The 12,400-nt window shown below is 36.4% G+C and overlaps 1 protein-coding gene across 4 annotated transcripts in view; it reads right to left on the reverse strand.

Moving 5' to 3' along the window:
- Positions 1-12,400, reverse strand: part of LOC127945887 (thiamin pyrophosphokinase 1) — a 61,934-nt gene that overhangs the window by 28,734 nt on the left and 20,800 nt on the right. For all 4 annotated transcript variants that reach the window (XM_052541985.1, XM_052541987.1, XM_052541986.1 and 1 more), the window contains 3 exons: positions 11,529-11,598; positions 3,957-4,029; positions 549-644 (listed from right to left, as the gene is read on the reverse strand). In XM_052541985.1, coding sequence (XP_052397945.1) covers positions 549-644; positions 3,957-4,029; positions 11,529-11,598 — 239 coding nt within the window. The remainder of the gene's footprint in view (positions 1-548; positions 645-3,956; positions 4,030-11,528; positions 11,599-12,400) is intronic.

Genomic DNA, 12,400 nt, shown 5'->3' on the forward strand with positions numbered 1-12,400 from the left:
CTGCTCAGTTTAACTGTTCAGAACAAACAATGGACTCAAGCACAACCATCACAAAACAGAAAGACAGTCGAGGATCATCGGGTAACAGAACACAGTATTAAGAACCAAGGGTTCCCAAACTTTTTTGGTGTTGTGGACTATATGTAAACATCTTTTATGTAAAATATCATACTTAGGACAGTACAAAAAAAATAACATGCATTTAGTATGATCTCTCTTATTTTGTTAAAATTATTCAAATTTCCACAGATTCTTGAAGGGTTTCCCAAACTTTTGCATGTCACTTTATTGTTTTAGCACAATGGTTGACTTCCAGGTGAGTGGCAATATGCTACAAATGCGAAGTGGTCACATATGTTCGTGTCTGCCACCGAATGTGGTTTTAATAATCCAGTCACCTAACACTGACCACCTGTGGTCTGATCACCTGAGATGGATATTAATACTGGTTGCAAATGAGGTCAAAAAGTAATGGAAACGGGTCTGAAGTGTAAGAAAAGAAACCGATAGATTTACAGATTTGCTTCTGAGGAGAGATGGAGTCCAACCTGCAATTTCTGTGCTTTGATCTCCTCCAGCACAATGGCCAAGCACTTAGTGAAGTCTGTCAGATCCTGGTCTGGCGTTTTCATCATCTTGCAGTTCTGGAGAAAAATAAGTCAAATTTTAAGACAATATGTCAGCAGTTAATAAAAAGATGGATTTTTTTTTTAATTCAATATCAAAATTTTGGGTTCAAGTTTTTAGGGATGTATACTATTGTTCAAAAGTTTGGGTTGATTTAAAAAAAAAAAAATTAATACTTTTATTCAGCAAGGACAAATTAAACTGATCAAAGGGAACCGTAAAGACATTTATAATCAAGTTACAAAAGATTTATACGTCAAATAAATGCAGTTTTTTCACGTTTTAATCATCAAAGAGTCATGGATTCCACAAAAATATTAAGAATTGTGTATACAGGGTAAATTCAGGTTAAGCGGAACATTTTTCCCAGCCATCTCAATGGCGAAAAGCATCCCAATTTACCTGAATTCATCCTTATTAAAATACAAATATTAAGAACTATTACCATTGATGATAAAAAATAAATATTGGTTTCTAAAAGCTTTGCCATCACAGGAATAAGTTCCAAATTATACATTTATATTTCAATATATACAGTTTTTAAATTGTAATCATTTTTAATAACATAAATGCAGTGTTGGTGAGCATTAAATCCATAAAAAAATAAACATCTCATTGATGACCACCCCAAGTATTTAAATATTTCAGAATTTGATGCAACTGACAAAAGCAGATCAAGTATTTGGATAAAAATGGGGTTAAAACAGGAGCCTTTTTAACTGTTTTTTAAAGAAACTTTAAAGTTGATACACTAGTAAAGACTGCCTTCTTCAAACAAGCCCCTCCTGTTGCTTTATGTATGATCACACTTTGGGTTTTGTAAATGGGATCTCTTGTTGTGTGAATTCTTTGAGTGTTAGAACAGGGCAGAGGTGAACGTTGCTCGTTTCCAGTCTCAGTTCGCTCTGACGACTGCATATACGGCCGTCACAGGTGACTTCTCAATCGCAGCAGGTGCCCCAAAATCCCACACCCAGATGTCAGCTGAGAAGCTTGTTTCTGTTGCGGCTTGATCTTTCCTTTATCCTCCACAGAGCATCACTCTGGTTTTTATTCCTTTTCAAATCCATTTAAATTCAGGCGTCATGGTCTGTCAAACTTTGGTTCCCCTGAAAGCTGCATACACCAGCTTAGGAATGACATAAAAATGCATGTATGCAGGATTATAACAACGCAAATAACCTCTGGTACTCATTACTTAGCAGATGGTTTTCATTCAAACTGACGTACAGTACACTAATTTCTGAGACGGTCCCACAGGACAATAATGCAGTTATGTGCTAAGTTCAAGGGCACGGTGGAGGCCTCTCTTGTAACACTTCACAGGTTCACCAGCTTTGTTAAGAGCTTTAGCCTCTAGACTGATACCATACCACACTGCACCTTTCCAGAATGACAGAAATTCAGTGGTGTGAATCTGTGAAACCTACATGACTTAGGGAAGAGAGTTGCTGGGGGGCATGACTGGCAAGGACAAAATATGAATCTCAATCAGAAAGTATGTCAGCCCAAGTTTGGTAACCAGATACATAATCTTGCATTAATATTTAAATTACATTAATATCAGGACCAAAACCAAGACCACAATGGTTTGTCATACCAAAGTTCAAAAAGTGTTTAAAATAAAAATGTGAAATTCATTAAAATTACAATCAACTTCATAGGCCAACTATTATGCAAAGATATTAGCATAAAATAGGCTAAAACAAAAACAAACAAAAAACAATTCTGGAATCTAAATGTCTAAATGTGTTTTTTTTTTACACTTTTTTTTATATCAGGGACCCCCAAATACGATGTTAAAATATTACCCCCAAATATGGTGCTATGATCCTAAATTATAAAAGAAGATATACATTTTAAAACCACAGATCCCTATCTGTCAGTCACTATGAGTTATGTCGAACGACAAATGGGGTCACACTTGGGAGGCCAATCATCTCTGAGTTTAAGAGAAAATGGCAATGAAAATTGTCTAATGGATTTTGCATGCTGAGCCACTCCTGCATGCTGAAGTGGTGCTTGTGAAGGAGTCATACATCTATTGTGAGTGGAATAGTCTGATGTTTTCCATGGACCCCATATGTCGTTCGACATAACTTGTAGTGACCGACAGATAGGGAATGTCTCAGTTGAATATGTAACCCTAGTTCCCTGATGTAGGGAACCATGCCACAACCTTGAACCATTCGCTGTTGCCAAGACACGTTCTCGGCTCTTCAGCGTAAAACCTGATTGAGTGGATGCGGGCTGTCGCCTTATATAGCCGTAGGCATGGGGAGTGGCTCAGCATGCAAAATCCACTAGCAAATTTTCATTGGCGTTTTCTCTTTTTTTCCTAGTTAGACATTTCCCAAACTATAATTCCTGACTAAATGTATAATCAAGTGAAACATTATGAAGTTTCATTCACATGATCTAAATGTTTCACGATGCCAGGATTTTTTTATTTCTATGTTCTATAACAAAGACAGCAATACGATATAAAAGTAATAGGAGTTATAATGTTGCTAGCTTAATGTCAGTAAGAATGATTAGATAAACTTTACTGTGATAGGCTATTCTCTGTTCATGAGTATATCCATATATGTTTATAACAATATGTATTGTATAGGCCTACATACAAAGCATGCTTGTGTTTATGAATGTATACGTTTATGAACCCTAACCCTAAGCTTGGAGTCAGTATATAAAGAAATTAAAACTTTTATTTAGCACACATGTTATGATAAATACAAAAATCTCGTCACAAACGATGCTGCTCATAAAAAAAGAAAAGAAAAGAAATAAAAAGTGTCTTAGAAAATTTAAATCAATCTATTGTTTTCTGTGAGTAAACAAGATGATTTCCACATCATTTTGAAGCAAAAATTCTAGGCTACAAGCTCCAGGTTTGACAGTCTTGTGAACAAATGTGTTTTATGACCTAATTTAAGTGACTTCAAAATTTTAGTTTTCCACTAACCACGCATAAATGCTGTTTTTTTTTTTCAAAAATGTATCTAATTTTCACTTTAACTTGTCAACAGCATAAATCTAGAATATATTCTAACAACGGTCAATCACATGGTTAGGGTTACGTGGTAGATTTTTTTATTGCTTTGAGCATTTTAGCAATCATAATGTATTGAAATGTACCTGCAAAGCACTTTTAGGATTTCCCGCAACAATTAAAATTGTTTTGGTACAGGAATAAACCTCAAAACAACTGAATATGTTATTAATACAGATACAGCAAAAACTAATTGAAAAATTATGAATGTGCATACATATGGATATAAAACAGTAAAAGAGACATCACAAGAAAGACCCAGAGGGAGTAAGCTTACCTTTTCGGTGTAAAATGCCTTGACCTCTGGCAGGATTGAATCAAAGTCTCCATTTATGTAGTCTGGGAGAAAACTTCATGGGAAGAGAAAGAGAAACTGATGTGAGAGGGAGCAGGAGGCAAGGGTGATGGGTAAAAAAAAAAAAGCGCAATTTGTGCAGCCATCAGATCCTTTATTCATGTGAAATGAAGGTGTGTTTCTGACATGGGCCATGGAAAGCTTCAGTGACAGGACCCCACCAGAGCCATTCAACGCCTGCCAGTCACAGCACTATCTGTCCCCAGTCATGACAAAAGCGGCACAGACAGCCACTTGACAGTGAGGGGTTGAGAGAATTGATGAAAACTGCGCCGTCGCTGTATATTTCACACCAAACTTCGGCAACATAGATTTACGATACATATGGTGGCAATGACAAGATTTTCTTCGCTCAGATGGGCAGAGTATTCATTTTGATAAAGGCAGATCATGTCGTGGCTTCTTTCATTTTATTCCCTTATAGCAGAAAGGCAGTGTGGGTATCGGTAGGCATTAAAGCATAAAGACTTGATGTTACGATTTCACGCTCTGCTAGGTGGTGCATGTAGCCGCTGAATGAGCAGAGATGTGCTGCTGAGCTGGTTTAAGAGTAACACTGCAGTGGATTACAGAAGCACTATCGAGAACATCAGCGTGCGAATATAGCGGTGTTAAAAACAGGTTGTGTGGGGAATAAAAGACAATTCAATGACACTAAACTTACACTAAGGTTGGAAGAAAGAAATGCAATTCCACTGCCAAATGATGAAATCATTTCAATAACAACTTTCAAACAATTATTTTTAACAATTCTTTAAAAGAGTTTTAAAATGAGAGACTTTTAAGATTCAGCATAAATGGAATCCAATTCTTGCACTAAATTATATCGTAAACAAGAATACAGAGTAAATATTTTTGCATTGGTTTAAATCTATTTGATTCACTATGAAGAACTGACTCAAAAGAGTGATTTGTTCAGGAATCAGACTAAACTAGTCATCCTGTATGATTCACCAAAAAGTGTTGACTCACAAGAGTAATTTGTTCAGGAATCAGACTAAACTGGTCATCCTGTTTGATTCACCAAAAAGTGTTGACTCACAAGAGTCATTTGTTCAGGAATCAGACTAAACTGGTCACCCTGTTTGATTTACTTAAAAGATCATACACTCACAAGAGTCATTTGTTTAGGAATTTAACTACACTGGACATACTGTATCTGTGTGGTTCACTAAAAAGCACTGACTCACATGAGTCATTCGTTCGGAAATCAGACTACACTGGTCATACTGCATTTGGTTTGATTCACTAAAAAGTACTGATTTGAATTACTGTCTTTTTTTCAGGAATCAGAGTACATTGGTTGCACTATGTTTTTTATTCATTTAAAAGAACAGGCTCATAACAGCCATTCGTTCAGAAATCAATCTACACTGGTCGTGCTGTACACGTCTGATTCATTAAAAAGAAGAGTCCCTTTGGAGAGTCATTCATTTGGAAATCGGTCTACACTGATGCACTGACTACATCTGTTTGATTCATGAAAAGAACTGACTCACAAGAGTCATTTGTTTGGGAATCAGAGTACATTGGTTGCAATGTAAGTTTTGTATACATTTAAAAAGAATGCACTGTTGTGCTGTCACTAAACAGTAAGTAGCTCATAAAACTCTGTCAGTGTATTTTGGTACTATATTCTCTATCAGTGGATAAACGAATATGCAAAAACCATTAACAGAACAGTAAAATGTAAATCCACAAGTGATCAAGTAGATAATATAATGTTAAACATGGCTACATAATTTTTGCCCATTTAATTGTATTATGCACCCCTTTCAATCTTTCTGCCATAAAACATTGGATCATCTAGAATGCTTCTGGTTTTGATTCAAGGTTCAATGTGTGAGAAAAAGCCATTCAAAGCAACAAACGGATTAAAAGTTTCCCATTGTGTCCTCTCCAACAGACTCCCAGTTAAACAGGAAGCCATAAATAACCCTCAGCAGTGACAGTTCTGCAGCCACATTTAGGTGAAGTTAAAAGAAACCTTTCCTTTTTGCCATTTTATCAGCAAAACAGCTCCTTCCCACCGCAGAGCTCAAATTGATGGCAAAATACACCTCTTTTACATTCAAATTAAAGTGTCACTTAAAGTTAATCGTAATGCAGGGACTATACCTCGTTGAAAAAGAACTTGATTTGGACCGGCACGGGGAAAATTTGAATTAAGAATTGAAGCAATTCCAGAAGGTCAGGACCAAAGCCAATGGGAGAGCCTCAGACCAGACACCCTGTCGCATCAGATGCTTCATTCATTTTGCCACAGCCCAAAGAGACAAGACAGACAGATGAGATCACAGTAATCGCTCTGGCTTTCTTGTTTTTTCCTTGTTACACGCTCTAAAATAACATCAATGAGAATGTGGAGAGGTGAAAATGGGGCTCCCAAGTGACATTCAAGAACAAAACTAAATGCATATCCTTAAACGTTTTGTATTTGATGCAGCCTCTCTTTGCTAATAAATGATGTGACTGTTCATCAACAGGGGAGCTTCATATTGGCTTCATTTCGCGCAGCACAAATTTCGCTCCATTTTTTACGTCAATATGCCCACTCAGGACTTAAATAACAGATCGCCTGCTTTATGCCTGGCAGTTTCACACACCCCTCAGAATATCAAGAGACCTCTTCAGCTGTTGCTTCATTACAGACAGTCTGGTGAAATCATAAAGCGCCCCTCCTGAGTGGATCATCTGAACAGACGACTAGCTTTTGATTATGCCTCGGAGTTCATTTTTGACTCCTTCATAATCAGCAAAGGTCACACAAGTACTTCAGAATAACTACACCTGCACAATGCATACCGAGATGGAGTACTGTACATTACTGAGCAACCATGATGTACCCTGTGTCCGAATATGCATATTTAACTTCCGTGCCACATATGCATAGTCATGGCAATGATGTCACATTTCCATGATTATACAATCTTAACAAATGCACATTTGGTTCTTTTTTGAAACATAATTTTTTAAGATGAGTGAGTGAGTGACGTGACATTCAGCCAAGCATGGTGACCCATACTCAGAATTTGTGCTCTGCATTTAACCCATCCGAAGTGCACACACACAGAGCATTGAACACACACACACACACACTGTGAGCACACACCCAGAGCAGTGGGCAGCCATTTATGCTGCGGCGCCCGGGGAGCAGTTGGGGGATCGATGGCTTGCTCAAGGGCACCTAAGTCGTGGTATTGAAGGTGGAGAGAGAACTGTACATGCACTCCCCCCCACCCTGCCGGCCCGGGACTCGAACTCACAACCTTTCGATTGGGAGTCCGACTCTCTAACCATTAGGCCACGACTTCCCTAATAAGCATTATTACTTATTACACATGTGGACAGACTAGCCAATCATAACAGAAGTCATTTACATATAGAGGTCTTTAAAGAAATGTCAAAAAAACAAGCCATTTAATAAAAAAAAATTCTGTAGTAGTAAATTTCAGCTGCAAAAAGCCTAAATTACTAACATTACAAGTGAACTATAAGAGGATAATAAAATGTTACAAAAGTGCAAAGTATGGCTGCGTTTAGATATGGTGTGTAATGATAAAATACTGTCTGGAAAGACTTTAAAGCTTCAACATTCATTGCATAAATTCATATTTTATGATGTAGTCGCATCATTCAAAACTGGCTACTGTGCTTTCATTAAGGTTCACTGTTTGTATAATAATATAAAAGTCTCTAAATAAGTCTCATGTTCAACTAGGCTGCACTTATTTGTTTTAAAATGATTTAATAGTTTAAAATATAAATAAATCAATACTGTGATGGCTAAACTGTATTTCAGCATGCATTAATCCAGTGTAATTTTCTATCAATAATATAATATAAATTTGAAAGTTGTCAAAGCCAAAGCAATTAAAAGCTCACAGCTGTCTCTCTTTCTCTGACTTCAACAGTACTAGCCATTTTAAGAGAAATGTATATATACCAATCTAACAGTTAATAAGAGTCTGAGCACTGAAAGATTATCCAGACAGCCATCACTGTTGATAATCCAGGTACTTTGTGACTAGAAATCTGTTCCATAATAATGGCCGATACCATCTGCAAATGGCAGTATAAAGCATTGTATGAGCTCCAAGCAATAGCGTGTTAACTGCTTCAGTTCAAATAAAGCTGAGCTTTCTAAACTAATCAAAGTGCTGGGAAAGGTCAATGCAGTGATTACATTTAAGGCACTGTGAGATAATAACAGGATATGTCTTGATCTGGGCACCAGCTCCTCTGAAGATTTCTCTCCCTGTCAGCTCCTGTTTGCACAGGAAGATTAAAAATGAATAATCAATGTGGATGCATGTAATTAGGCAAGGCCAGAGGTCTGCCACACATGCGTTCCAGGGAATGTGCAGTCACTGGTCTAAACCAATCAGACATTGCTCACAAATGAGTATCAAAAACCAACCAGATGCCACAATGCACAAGATAATGAAAGCAAATGAGGACTGGAATTGTCAAGCTCCAAGATGTCAAAGTAGAATCATAAAAGTATCACAATAGTGTTTCAAATGACTTATGTGCTACATTTAAAGTTTTCTGGTCATTCTCATTTCTCTTCTACGAGAAAAAGATCACATTTTAAGTTGTAACTCATGGATAACCCTTTCTTCCAGTGAGTTGGTAACAACAGCAAATGATCACCGAGTCAGTGAGTTGAACAACTGAATCAGTTCTATTAATGAACAAATCATTGATCATTTTTGTGAATGATTTGAATTCACTAAAGAGATCTAAAGCATTCAATTTGTTTCCCTCCGTGAACTGGATTGATGTGTTTAAAGATTTTAATCATTTAGTTTTGTGAATTAAAATCAAGCTATTAAAGCTGCGGTAGGTAACTTTTTTTTTAAAACGCTCTAGCGATTAATAAACAGAACTGCTTGCATCTTGCGGAAGAACATCGTAGCCGGAACTACTTCTCTCTGTTTATGTCTATGAAGAATCACAAAGGTATTGGGTTACTCCGCCGCGGTACCCCCGAAGCAATCTAAAATAGTCCGAATATAAACACTTATTATAGGTGCACCCTAGTGATTCAGGACAAGCTAAAAACACGGTTTGGAAAATGGATTCATGGTGTACTCACTTATTATGTACATTTTTCTACATTTTGAACACAAACTAATTTACGGACCGCAGCTCTGATTGGTTGTTTCTTACCAGGAGCGGATGAATTTCTGCAAATGGCATTAGGACCACTGACCACTTTGACAAAGGTTACCAACTGCAGCTTTAATACATAAAAATCAAACAACTTTTTCAAAATATTCTAATTATTAAGATTAGCTTTGAGAACTACAACAAGTGACTATTCATTACAAATATCTGAATCATGCAAACCAATGTATGAACTACATCAACTGATTTACTTAAAAGATCTGAATCATTAAGTTTTGAGGACTGAATAAAGCTAAAATATTCAAAATTATTAAAGACCAGTTTTGAGAACTGGATAACCTGATAAATTACAATTAATTGCAAACCAGTGTATGAATTAGATCAACTGATACCCTTAAAAATCTGAATCATTCATATTGTTTTTGAGAACATAAAGCAATTTAACTGAAAAGATCCGAATCCTTCAGAACATTATTCCAAATGAAAATGACAAAATCATTCAACAAATTAGAATTATTAAGATTAGTTTTGTGAACTTGACCAACCGATTCATTACAAAGATCAGAATTATTATACAGTTAAATGTTATTTTGGCCTGACCAATCCCCTTTAATTTATTCAAAACAGTGAATTCCTTCATTTAATCTAAGCAGAACCAAAAAAGCACTGCATCTGCTGATGATATTCATCTTCAAATATGAAATATTTTGTTGTTGCTCAGACACAATTAATTTCCAGTGAGTAGATATTCCCTATTGACACCGCATATGGCATATATACATATACAGATGACAACAAAAGCATAGAGAGTAAAGCGATGACAGGTACAAGAGAATTGATGGATGTGACATGGAACAGGGCATGCTGTATATGTGCATTCAAAAGATATTGTTTATTTTTTGGAATGTCTTTGAGGTGTCTTCGGCAATGCTGCTGCAAGCTGATAAGCTCAAAACAACAAGCTTCTGACAATCGCAGCCGAAACATACTTTACTGGCTTTGCGCTGAATGGATCATTAGCACCCTATGAAGACATTCTCACTCTCTTAAATATGCCTGCCGTCACAATAAACCAGCTGTTTTGAAGCAGCAGCTCAGTCTATTGTATATGGCTTAATATCTATTTTATCTTCTCATTTGCTGTGTTTTCCTGTTGTATTCCACAATATGTTATTATACTGGCTCAAGCTTCTTACAACAATATAATGCTTATTCATTTCAGATCAAAAGAAGTGCACAAGAAATGTGTGGCATGTTTTCAGTAATTAAAAGATATCACCGGTAATAATCATAAAAATGTTAAATATAAAAATATGCGTTAATACAAATCAATCTAGATGAAGATTATTAAAATACCATTTGCTTTTGTTTAAAGTTGCTAATATTACTTAATTAAATGGACAGTTCACAAAAAATACAATATTTTAGAGAATGCTGGTATCAAATCAGTTGCAGGTAGCCATTAACTTCCAGTGTATCCCAACTTCCATACCGTAAATGCAATATATTAACCTACATTTTTGCTTTTTGCAAAATAACATGGGATGACAAAAAAAAAATATATATATATATATATTATATATATATAATAATAATAATTATTATTATTATTAGCAGTAATCTACACCACAAATGCTACTAATAGTGTTTCATTTGAATTAAAACTGGAATATTCTTTTAACAAAAGACAAACACTGTCTCAAAATTACAGATTTTTCCAAATGTAAAGGCACCAAAGGTATCAGAATAGTCATACACTATAATCCTGGTCTAATTTCAGTGTTTACCACGCAAAGCTATCATATAGCTTCAAAAATCTTCTCTGGATATAGCACACAAAGTCACATAAACTATTTTTTTGTGCTTTCTCTTTGGAGCTTAACAACTAGAAATAATTTTTACGTATCAAATTAACCAAATAGAAGTGTTTGGAATGCCATTAGAGTGAGTAAATAACGGCAGAATTTTCATTTTTAAATAAACAAATGCACCAGTATGTGTTAAGTCCCGTTACTTAGTTTGGCGCTTGGAGAGTCTGAGACTCAGTGTTATTTTTAGGTTGTAGAACAAAAAGGGACCCAAACAACAGAAAACAATTGTAAACCACTCTGGAGGGGAGAGAAGTATCCAATTTAGAGGCCTATAGATGAATCGGGCCTGTCAGACACTGACAAAAGGTGATGGATTAGGAGTTAAGTCCTCTGTAAGCACTTTGGCAAGCGGGACTCCTGAGGCCTGCTTCAAGTCCAGCAGTTCTGAGAAAGAACATGTGCAATGACACCAGAACCTTGACATCACCAGATCCATCTCCATCTCTGTCCTCCGAGTCAATCGTGATGGGAGCCAAAATAGGGTTCTCACCTGTCACGACGACCCTCCGTGAGCCGGTACAGATGATTGGCACCTCCGTCTGCACATGCTCGGATCTTGGCTGAAATGGCAGAAAAGAAACAGGCAGGTGCTTAGATGAATCCTTGATCGGCTTCATTACAACTCAGATCTGGATATAAAAATGAGGGAAGAGATAAATATCATTGAAATCACATTATACGGCTATACGTTTGAAGCCATTTCGGAGCCCATCTCGGTAACTGCTGACATGCCGAAATGAAAACAAATAGATTATTCTAGATCATGGCCAGGCTGACAGTAATGGCTCCCCTGTGCCTTTCGAGAAAACACTAATCATTTCAGGATGAAGGTCAGTCTGTCCTGTCAGGATCATCATCGATTCTGATGAGCATAGTGAGCCTTGTCATTTCCAAGGTAAGGCCGATGTTAAGCTAAATCCAGTTTAACAGGCCACTGGTTTTGACGAGGGATATGCCAGTCAAATCTACATAAGAAATCTTGATCGACACTGTGTGTAATACAACATGTACTATATAAAAAAATCTAAAAGAAATGTTCATATATACATAAGACAGAGAAAGAGAGAGGGAGAGAGAGAGAGAGATGTAGATGAATAACATGCATGCATTAATTATAATGCATGAAAATTTGCATGAGGCATTATGGTAACCTTTATAAATGCTATGTAAACAACAGGCTTCAAGTAAAATGTTACCTGAGATTCGGTGTAAGTTTTTTAATTAAGTAAAGGCTGACAAATATGGGAAAGATGTCACAGCATATGCTCAGTTGGAAGAGTACAAAAAAATAACATCTAAAAGTGACATTAAAATGATAATCCTGCCGACTTTGAAGTCTTGACATGAGAAGAAGTTCAGAGG

This window comes from Carassius gibelio, chromosome A24 (genome assembly GCF_023724105.1).
Source record: "Carassius gibelio isolate Cgi1373 ecotype wild population from Czech Republic chromosome A24, carGib1.2-hapl.c, whole genome shotgun sequence".
NCBI classification, from domain to species: Eukaryota; Metazoa; Chordata; class Actinopteri; order Cypriniformes; family Cyprinidae; genus Carassius; species Carassius gibelio.